Source organism: Orbicella franksi, chromosome 15 (assembly GCF_964199315.1).
Source record: "Orbicella franksi chromosome 15, jaOrbFran1.1, whole genome shotgun sequence".
Classification (NCBI taxonomy): Eukaryota; Metazoa; Cnidaria; class Anthozoa; order Scleractinia; family Merulinidae; genus Orbicella; species Orbicella franksi.
Genome location: NC_138159.1, coordinates 12,689,304 through 12,700,777, shown reverse-complemented (window position 1 = coordinate 12,700,777; position 11,474 = coordinate 12,689,304). Strand labels below are relative to the sequence as shown.

The following is an 11,474-nucleotide window of genomic DNA, read 5'->3' as shown; positions in this document are numbered from 1 at the left end:
ATGGACGTTGGCAAAAGTGTCGCATATTTGGTAAGAACGAGCTACTTTTAGAAATTTCAGTGTGTTTTTCAGAAATTCGTTTTGTTTTGGTTTGTGCATGAGTTAGGCATTGCGCTGTGAGGTTAAATGCTTTGAATTATCAGGAAATAAGTTGAAATATTTTCTTGGTCCTTAATTTTTGGATTGTAAAATACAGAAAATAATAGTTTCAATGCTCTAAATGTGGGTTTATCGTGTTTCAGAAAACTTTTGTCTCGGACCACAACTCTATAATTGGATGTCAACTTAAACAATTAGAATTACCAATTTTTCACTCCTTCTTGATTAAAGTCAGTTAGAAAATGAACTCCTCTGCCATCTTTTAAGGGGGCTTTGACTATATTAGGACTCAAATGGAAGAAGTGGTCGTGTTTAATATCTGAAATGTTTAGTGAATGTCGGTCTTATTGATGTAAGGGAAAATAGTATTACTAAAAGACATACAGATATAAAGGTAAACTGTGACATCCAAAATACCCCAAAATTAATTGGAATAAAGTGTAAAAACTTCTTTAGGACATTTCAGGAGAAAATTCTATATCCTCTACACTGGATCTTTTATTAATTTATGACACAGGAAGTCTGTTCGTGTATCCAACTGCTTTTGATGTTTGATGTCACATTCGTAGCAAAAACCAATGAAAACGAATTGCAATAGTCTTAGCTTAAGATTTAATTAGCTGCAACCCTTTGCACTGGACATGCACCTATGAAGCCGAAATATCTACTCTTGTGACAAAATTCGTTATAATTTCTTTAGGCACCGGCTCGTTATTTTCAACCTTTGATTTGTTTTTTAAAACAAAATCATGGCTTTAAAAATTTAAAAGGGTACTATTGTTTGCCATATTATTTATTTAATAAACAGAAAGCAATCATGATCAGTTAAATTGGTTAAACTTGATAACATGGAATGATAGAAATTGTCAAGGGAAATTTCCAGAAATAAAAATCAAATTTCATTCAACCTGTAGTTAATTAAGATAAATTACGTCCTTATAAAAAAAATAGACGGATTGGCGTTTAGTAGTGTTCAGCATTTGCATAGAAAATGGTCTCGATAATATTTTACCTTTTTGATTAAATTTATTAATTTTGGGATAGAAACTTGGACAAAACAAAGAGCTTTTTGCAAACAACTTACATTGTCTAAATGACATACCACTGGTTCAAGTAGTAGCATTTTACAAAATCTATTTTTATACTTTACCTTTAAGTATGCTTCAAAAATGTCTCATTGGACATCTTTCTTAAAACATTTCGCACCTTAAATTAGAGTATAAGGAATTCAAGTAATATATCAGAATCGAAAGACCGTGTTTGACCACATTTCCAAACAACGAGAACAGAGTGGAAAATACGACGCACAGCGGAGAATTTTTGACGAACTTCGCGGTGTTTGGAGGTATGATCAAACACGGTCTTGCGTCTTTGATATACCTTCCCAATCCGGAAACTGAACTAAGGACAAAACGCACAAATAAAATAAAAAAACTCTATGCTGATTAACATCAGATATCCTTACATACGTACGTCTTCAAAGTTATTGCTTCCTTTGCGTAAACTCGCTAGCTGAGCTATTAATGAGTTTGAGAAGTAACTTTCTGAGAATTGAATTAAATTCAATTAATCATGTCTCTTGAAGGTTATTGTTATGAAAAGGTGTTCTTTATAATTTTATTAAATTCTCTCCAGGTTGGTCACAGAGAGGTATAGTTTCGTATTGCAAAACTCTAAGTAAACCAAAACCACAATGGAAAACTAATAAGGATCTTTTATAAACATGGAGTAGAAAATCTTGAAATTTAAATCACCTAAACAGTAAACTGACCCTCACGGGAAGGAGTAAAACAACAGAAACGAGATACTTATTGAATTAATTTACTACACAAAAGAATATTACAAAAACGTTAAAAAGGCTTAAACTAAAGTGGCTAGGGAAACAAGAAGAAACAAAGTGTGTACTTTGTGGTACAATTATTTTATATAGTATATAGTACAGATAATTATAAAGCGCAAAAGATGAAAGTTAAAAACCAACAGTTAAAATCTGCAGATTAAAAATTAGACGTCTTTTCGGGGGGGGGGAACGGGGATTTGGGGGGGGGGGTGCTGGCACACAAGAGAAATGGTATGAAGTTAATTGTGAAATAACGTGAGTATTGGGTTGCATTCTCTTCCACTAACTAATACGGAGATGTTTTCGTTTCCACTTGTTTTAAATAAAAGTCCTCAGGCGGTGCAAAACTGTTCATTTTTGAAAATGCTGTGATCAGTTTTATATGAAGGTGTTGCACCAGGGCCCATTTTGATAGAGAACGAGAACACAGCTCGAAAATTCGGTTATGTGTGAATAGTTTATTGGTCTAAGACCTGTTTACTCGCTTCATTAGATCTTTTCCTGTACTTTTAAATAGGTAGTCCTTTATTTTTCCTCCCAAGAAAACTTGGTGCAGGCAAATTCAAGCGTTGTAGGTGAGTCATTTCTCGTTGTTTTTAGTACTGTGCTTAATAGTAAGATAGTGGTTTGTTTGACTGTTTTTCAGCTTACAGTGGCATTTCCACACTATGATGTAGGCTCTTCCCTTGAATTCAATTTTACTTGTGACCAGTTTGGCCGAAAAGCTGTAGCCTCCTTCCCTTTGGATTCAGAACAGTGACGAAGAAAACGGCAATAAAGATAATAAATAACTAAGATATATTGTCTTGATGTGTCACAACTGTTTTCACAACTATCGTTGATGAAAACCTTGAAGAGGTAGTAAGGAGAGCACATCTTTCAAGATTGCAGTTTTGTGCTCTGCTCTTCGCCCATGACAACAGATAGGATACCAAGTTTATTTCTTCCGATTTGCGATAAAATACTTTATTACATGAGCGAGAAAACTACTTCATTGCGATTGGCCGAGAGGAGGCCAATTTATCGTTACTATGATTCTCAATTTGCACTGCAGTGCAAATTAACGCACACGTATCCGCAATTTTATCAGTCATATAATAAATAAGTAATCGTATGAAAGCTCGAGCAATTAAGGATTTACACTACTCGTGATATTTGAAATTTTTTTTAAAATTGCACTCGCCTAAAGGTTCGTGCAATTTTTTAGAGAATCTTCCAATATCACTCGTAGTGTAAATCATTAATTGCAGTCGCATCCATACGATTACCTATGCTTATTTCACTCGTGTTTGTCAGGGCGTGATTGTCTCGACTTGCTTCACCGAGGCTTCAACTCCTCCGGTTTGTATCACATTGACCCGGATGGTAATGGAGCTTACCAAGTTTTATGCGATCAAGAAACAAACGGTGGTGGATGGGTTGTGATACAAAAGCGCTTTGATGGCACTGTTGACTTTGTTAATAAAATCTGGAGCGAATATAAAGACGGATTTGGCAACCTGTCCACTGAATTCTGGCTGGGCAACGAAAAGCTGCATCGATTGTCGTCCATGAATCAAACGCTCCTAGTGGAAATCGAAGATTTTAATGGAGAAAAAGTACACGCGTCCTATGACGAGTTTTCCGTTCATTCCGAGACTGAAAAATACAAACTTTACGTGAAAGGATACTCTGGCACAGCGAAGGACTCACTTTCGAGTCACAGTGGCTTTCTGTTCAGCACCATTGATCAAGATAATGACCCACTTGCTTCAAGGCATTGTTCACAAAGGAATGGCGGAGGCTGGTGGTTCAAATTTTGCGGAAGAGCATTATTAAATGGTTACTATGTACCTAGTCCAGAAATAGGTATGCTATGGTATCACTGGAAAAATAGCCATCACCGCCTGAAACAAACAGCGATGAAAATAAGAACGCTTAGAGGTAAGGAGAATTAGGGACGGACCATTATTCTTTTTTTGTTCGGGGGGGGGGGGGGGGTTTGGGCAATTCCTGCGCAGTAAACACTGCTGAAAAAAATTCGTGCAAGGGGAACCATGGGGAAAAAATCGAGCAAGTGCTTTCATCTATCCAGGTCCTGAGTTGGACTTTAAAAAAATTCTTGCACAAGCTATTGCCCACCAAACAAAAATCACGCACAACCTAAAGGCGAGGAAAAAATTCATGCCCCAGAAAATTTCCGTCGTTAATAATTTTATATTGTACTGGTAATGACAATGAACGGTGTCTATTTATTTCGGGAGGGAGATGTTTTTTGTAGATGTTTTTGGCCATTGCTTCAGTTAACGGCCTTTAGAAGCATTGACTAAGAGCCATCCAATGCCAAAGAGATTTGACCGGAAGTGAGAGTTTCATGAGATGACTCATGGTATATGTTTACTTAGGAGAGGAGGTTACGTGTTAACACGTCTGACCCAGTCGATGTTCGTGGTCTAGAAAACCACCGGCTGGGGTCAAATAAGATTTGTATTCCCAAGATTCTCTTGTCGACAGAAAGGCTATTCTTCTAGGGGATTTTCTTTGATCGCATATCTTTTTTTCTCTCACTCTCATACATTTTCAATTAACAGTGGTGCTTCGTGGCCTAATCACTTAGTATCCTGGCCCCCGTTGTTCGAATGTTGAATAACGCTAAGGAAATCGCTATCCAGTGGATAAGAGTTAAAAAAACACACTATCCACTGGATAAATTTTCTACTTGGGCGGCACCTAGCTTGCGTGGGTCCTTTGGTCTCGTTAGTGCTTTGCCCCTTGTGTGTTATACCTTTTCTTTCGTTCATTATTCATTTTTCTCCTCAGAGTGTTGTTTTTTTACGTAATTAAGTATAACATAATTGAAACGCAGTAAAGCCTTTAAAAAAATTATCCGATAGCGTTTAGTACCAACTTTTCGAACCTGGGCCTGGCCTGTTTTTCTCAGAATGCATTTTTCCTGACCGCTCTCCAAGCGAAATTGACGCGGTAATTTGCACTTTGCAACTCTTCTTAGATTAACTCTTTGTTTCAGAGAGACCCTGGGACTACTACCTGAGCTTCACTGGTGCCCAGTCTCAGGATTTTGCATTTATTCCTGTCGTGTTGGACTTTGAGGCTATAACTGTCTCGTGGTGGATGAGAGGAGCTATGGCTCAACACTGGTCAGCAGTGTTTTCCATAGTCAATATACCGCAGGGAAGAACAGCAGCGTTTTCCTACACTGGAGATCGACGGTATAAATTAACTCTAGACAGTGACACGAGGTAAGCTAAACAGTGTGATAACCAAGACAGAGAGGTTACCTTCAGATAAATAAGCTTCAGCTATTAAATAAATTCATTAAGTTGACTCAAGAAATGTGCAGTGTTTGCAAGTTATTAACAGACGGATTCGACTGACGTGTTTACCTCTTTTTCGCTGCCACCTCAATTCAGGCCACGTGATGATTCATTTGGGAGGTTTGCTACACGGAACTGATTACATGAGAGTATGAACAAACAATACCATTGCAACCTCACAAATGAATCATCACATGATCTGAATTGGGTGGTAGCAAGCATGTTAACACGTTAGCCGAGTCCGTCTGCGCGCACTTTAACTCTTGCACAATTTATCTAACACTTGATCATGCTTTAGTGTGCAATATCGAGTTATGGTGCACGGGGGAGTTTGGAGAGCACGAAAGAAACCTAAGAATGGCTTGAGATGCAGCTTAGGGCAACTCAAGCTTCTTAAGTGCTCTCCAAACTTCCCAAGCACATCATTTACTCGATGATGCAAAGCTAAAAACAAGAACTAACTGTTTTCAATATATTGCCAGTGGAACTATATGTCTCTGGCGAGGCGAGGTTAACTTTGCTAAAGATATATAAGGGTTTGTCGTTGGGTTATCGAAGACGTTTACGTACATTAAGTTTCAACTGAATGAACACTTTGGTACATTACGCACATTTTTATAGGGTGGGTGTGGGTGTGTTTTAAATGGTAGCTGAGAATTCAATTCTCAAAGTTCAAATTTCCACCAAGTTGATCGAAGTTTTAGTTGTCCGGCAGTTGGTTGTCAAAAACACATTCTGAGATCTTTTTTTTGGGGGGGGGGGGGGTGAAAGCAGTTTTTTTTCCTTTATTATTATTAATTACTAATTACACTGCTTACAATATCAATGTAGTTACTTACACTACTTATAAAAACTTCTTAGTTACGCCACTTACGATACAAACACTTACACTACTTATATTACTTACAATACAACACGGATACTTACGCTACTAACAATACTGATACTTACACTGCTTACAATACAACATAATTAGATTATTTGCTCTACTTACAATTCTAGCACAGCAAAATACCAGCTTACTCCTGTCAGTGATTTAAATTCTGAATTGTGAATTAAAGAAAATACACAGTATACATGGCATTCTGATATCTGCTCAATTTACTGATGGCTAAGAAATGGGCTGGAATCTTGTTTTTTTTCAAAAAACTGCTGAACTTTCGCGCGCTAATTGGCTAATTTTCATCGTCAAGAAGCGGACAAACACATGAATTTAGAGTTTATGCGATAATTGTAAAAAAACAAAACATATCGCCTCATGAATCCACAGCTACTTTGACAATGTTATGACGAAATTCATGATCAATAACAGGACAGACGCATGGAAAACTATCTGTTAAACCTATCACCAACCTATTATTTTTTGCTTGTTTGTTTGTTCTTCTTCTTTTTTCCTAATAGGGAAATCAACTCAGAACAGAGTTTTGCTGATTCCGAGTGGCATCATTTATTGTTAGCATGGAATGTTAAGAATGGTATTTTACGTTTTTATGTGGACAGCAAAGTTGTATTTAACGGCCAAATTACTCAACATTCAGAACCTTTCCCTGGCGGTCATCTCGTTGTTGGTCAGGCACAAGATGCGTTGGGAGCCATTAATGGAAATGAAAGTTTGAAAGCAGATATAATGCATTTCAACATGTGGCAACGTGTGTTTACTGATCAAGAAATAATAGACATACATTCAGACTGCAATGTAAACATAGGAACTTTAGTTCCGTGGCCAGAGATGTTATTATCACTTCATGGTAATGTAACAAGGACCGCATTTGTTAGATGCCACGCTGAAGGTATGACAGTCTTAGTTAATTAATGTACAAACAGATAAAAATTCCTACTTGTAATGTCTACTAGTATAATTCCGAAAATAACGACCCCCCGAAAATAGGTAACGTCAAGAAATTGTGGCCGCTAATTAATAAATCCCTGAAATAGCGACCCCACTAAAGTAGTGATACCATCCCTACCCCCGAAAGTAGCCAAACCAAGGTTCAACGGTGAAGTTATTATTCCAATCAATAGTCAAGTGAAAGTTACGTACGGTAACTTGGTGACCATTTTAAAGCACTCTGCAACAAGGGAGGGTATCGCTTATGCCACGAAGCGTTGTGAAATTTCAATTCGTGCTTCATCAGTTAATCTTACGCCGTGTTAAAAAGAGGGTCTTACAGGGGGGGTCTCTGGTATGGCTCACGAACGGAAAAAAAAATAGAGGATCACGGATCAAGGATTTAAAAATTTCGTTTTCCCGAATCACAAAAATTAGCAAGTAAGATACTCTTTTTAATAACCTGTTCTTACACTAGAAAGAGTGTTTGAAGAAAGCAAAATCGTGAAAGGCTAAGTCAAGGCTCCATATCGCAAATCGCATACCTAAGTCACTCTCGATAGACGACTCTAACCATTCGGAGAACTCGCGTCTCAAAATATCGTAGAATAATAGAGTTGTGAAATCCCGAATATCGGTTAATAATTATATTCAAGTTCTTCACGGATCACGGAAAACCTTCAGGTCACGGATCACGAAGAATAATTTCCTAAATTCACTTTTCACGGAAAACAAAATCAGCTAATCACGCATCACGAGAATACCCCTGTACGACAAAGCCCGTAGAATTTCCATCAAATAACAGGAACTGACATACTAAGAGGACATTTTCTTCAAACTGAAATTGAAACTCTGGTATCAGTATAACCCATTTGACCATCTGCGCGCGGTCCGCTCTAGCGTTCGTGGTTTTAACAAAAACCTATGTAAACCGTATATTTATTGGAAGCTTACAGATTATGACCCGGCCTGTTTAAAACGGTAAAAATTTACCGTGTTTCGAAAATGTGAATATGTTTACAAAGCTTCACGAACCCATAAATCAAGGTACACGCCCGCTAAATTTAGGTCGGAGAAAACGATTAACATGGCATCCGTTTCTTCACACATTGACCTCAAAAACCCTGTCTCAGATTTTTTGGCACATGCATTTGTTATTATTTTACAAGAGGATAAAGTTAGAAAAGCGAAAAAAATAGGACTGCCGCAAAAAAAAAAAGGCGTAACTTTTTAATGAAAAGAATAATCAGAATTCGCAGACACGGTTTTGTCGGCGATCGTTCTGACAATATTCTCTCCGAATTTCAGCCAATTTGGTCCAGGGGCTGCCGACCTGGAACTCGAAATGCACGTACAACTCGCCTATTTTTCACTTTCGAGAAACAGAAAAAAATTTAAAATTCGGCGGCATCCAAGTGTTATGAGATTATCACACCGTAGAGGAATCAGCTTTCTGTATAACAATAGGCCAGTGACAGTTAACATGGAACAGGTACAAATTTCCCGCGACGGCGCACGGTAAATTATTCACCAGTGAATAAACCGCTTTTTCATGTGTGAAGTCAGAATTCCAAGGTTAGTAAACGTGACATTATCTTTTGATTTACTCTATTAGCGTTCGAAATTTTTAACAGTATTTTAGCGCGGCTTGCGCTCATTTCGGCTTGCTCGCTGGCTCCGTGATCGCGATCGTTGTCGAGTTCATCCAGCAATTTTTCTTAGTTGTAAACCGACCCTTCGACGCTATCCGCTAATTTAGCGGCCCACTCTTTGTCGAAAGCGTTTTTCGCCTTCTTTGGCCTTCCTTTAGCCGATGAAAACGGGCAAGATCGCTTTTTCTTCTTCGAAGACATCCGGCACTGATTATGGCGCGTGAATCGCCTGTCAACTCAGCATGATCTTATGTGACTTCTTGCCTCGATAATTAATTCATTTGACAGAACTTGTCAACTCTCAATTAAGTAATTAATATGCAAAAAATCTTTCTCGCGCAATAACTAGCGGCAGATATAATATTTTTTCGTAGAGTTTTTTTATCTTAACGATTGTCTAAAGATTTATCGAACCGCTTAGAAAAGTAAAATTATGCAAAATGGCAAATTTTCCCCTTACTGGTACCTTAAAAGGAACTTTTCTTCCAATTAAAATTGAAAACTCGACCAGCACACTGAGACATTGACAGACTAATGCAGCAGTGCGTCAAGAAGCAGAAACAATTTGACTAGATTTCCTGCCGACCACTAACAACATGGTCTTGACAAGTGAAAAGCCCAGCCATGTGCCAGCAAAATAAGTTGGAACGAAGCATTTCATTTTAAGAACTGTTTTTCGCATTTCCATCTTGAATTTGTTAAGAAGGACTCAGTACACGTAACACACACTATATATATATATATATATATATATATATATATATATATATATATATATATAGTTTTTTGCTCCCGAAAGGAAGCCCCCCACCACCCTCCCCCCCCCCCCCCTATTCGAAGGTAGCGAGCCCAAAAAGGCTGCTAATTCCGAACTTTGTACAGGAAAACTCAGACTAAGAAAGAACCAGTCAGAACGTAAAGTCCAAATTTACTTCTGTCTACTTTGCCATATAATAAAACGGCACCTTCAAGCATTGAGATCAAGGGCACGTTTGAACCCGTGAATTTATTATTCGACGAAACTGTTGTATTACTAACGGGTATGAAACTTCGGGTTGTACACCAGTGAACGCAAAATAAACACATTTTCAGTAAGTTGCCTACATTTACTTTAAGAACCGCACGATTAACTGGCGTAAGATAGATCGAGTGTCAATCACTCGAACAGCACAGTTTACACTTTGTCTGTTTTTCCTTTTTGTTTTCTTTCAAACAAAACCTAGCAAAGTACGACTGGCCACTTACAGAAGTCCATAACAACAGACTTAAGGAAAGGCTTACATCCCGACAAGGTGGCCATATGGATAATCCAAATATTTTACACACAAAACTTGGAGTGCTCTCGAGAGAGTATAGATCGACGCTGAGCCTGGGTTCCTACGCAGGAGAATGTGCTGGTAATCTTGAACTTTGTAAAAGCGGTCTCTCGTTAAGCTTTTGGATGAACTATAACGGTAAGAAATGGAACTAAAATTGGCCATTTTTTCAGTTGTGTGCTTATTTACCTGGCCTATGAATGCAAACGAGGCTGGAGTGACCTTCCTTTGATACACACCGCTATGCTTTTCTCATACCAACTAGTTAGCATAAGAATAACTTGGACTCAACTTGATTGACACAAAAAATACAGTGAGGTCTTTTTCAAAACAAGGTCACCTGGAGCCTCGCTGCCATCCAAAGGCCAGGTCACTGAACAGACAACTGTATAATGGTCTATTGTAGTGATTGCTTATTGTAGTGATTGCTGTCTATATATAACACACGGCAATCGGTTTAAATTAAGATTTTGCAAGCTTTATTTAGACTTTCTCTAAAAATAAAACGCAGCAGCAAAAGGTTCACTCCTATCCTAGAGGGCGAGATGGAGTCTCCGAATGATGGTCTCCTGCCCAAAGCGGGGGGGGGGGAGAGATAGTGTCTGTTACATTGTTTGTTAGCTCTCTTTCTTAGGGTCCATATGCACTAGGCTGAGAAACGTTTCGTGTCCCCACTTAAAAACGGATCAGCAAATTATTTCCCAACAGCAAAATACCAGTCAAATATGATGTTGCACGTCCTCTGTTAGCGGCAAAAATAATATCCTCTTGCCCCCTCCCCGAAGATTGCGCGACGAGCCCAAAGAGCGTCTGCGTAGCAGGCTACAAAACGAATCACCTGAAATGCTTCAATTAATTGACAGGTTGACAGATGTATTGTCAGTTTTGACACTTGACATAAATTGAAGCGTGGGTAGGCTTAAAAATAACCATGTACACTTGCAAAATGTATTTCATGACAGATATTTTTGCTAAATTTTGTAAACAAAAATAATTCACTTGGTGTGGATCGGATCCTATTTTAACTTTAACTTTTCGTAATACACCATTTTTTTTATTTATATGAATAAGCGAAGTTTCTTTACTAAATTTCTAAATTACTTTATTAAAATGTTATCTCTGCAGTACCATTTGTTTCTCACATTCTGGGACTGAACAGTAAATACCAGGACACTTTGCGGGCGTGGTTTGAACCTTTCCTGCCAAAAAATGCCCGCTGGCATCTTTGCTACAGAGCTGTCCAACATGGTTTTAGAGCGCAAACATTTCATGAAAAATGTCCCACGCATGGAGCGACGGTCACTCTGGTGAAAGTAAGAAACTTCGTGTTTGGAGGATTTTCCGACCAGAGATGGGGAGGTATGTGTACCTTTTAGCACCAGGACAATTGATGGTGGGGTGGAGGGTGCGGGCTGTCAGTTCATT

The 11,474-nt window shown here is 38.3% G+C and overlaps 1 protein-coding gene across 1 annotated transcript in view; it reads left to right on the top strand.

The window, feature by feature from the left end:
- The window catches only part of LOC145469233 (uncharacterized), a 58,936-nt gene continuing 47,462 nt past the window's right edge, over nt 1-11,474 (top strand). Inside the window, exons 1-5 of the mRNA XM_081452923.1 lie at nt 1-30; nt 3,190-3,787; nt 4,947-5,178; nt 6,655-7,043; nt 11,175-11,408. Coding sequence (XP_081309049.1) covers nt 1-30; nt 3,190-3,787; nt 4,947-5,178; nt 6,655-7,043; nt 11,175-11,408 — 1,483 coding nt within the window. The remainder of the gene's footprint in view (nt 31-3,189; nt 3,788-4,946; nt 5,179-6,654; nt 7,044-11,174; nt 11,409-11,474) is intronic.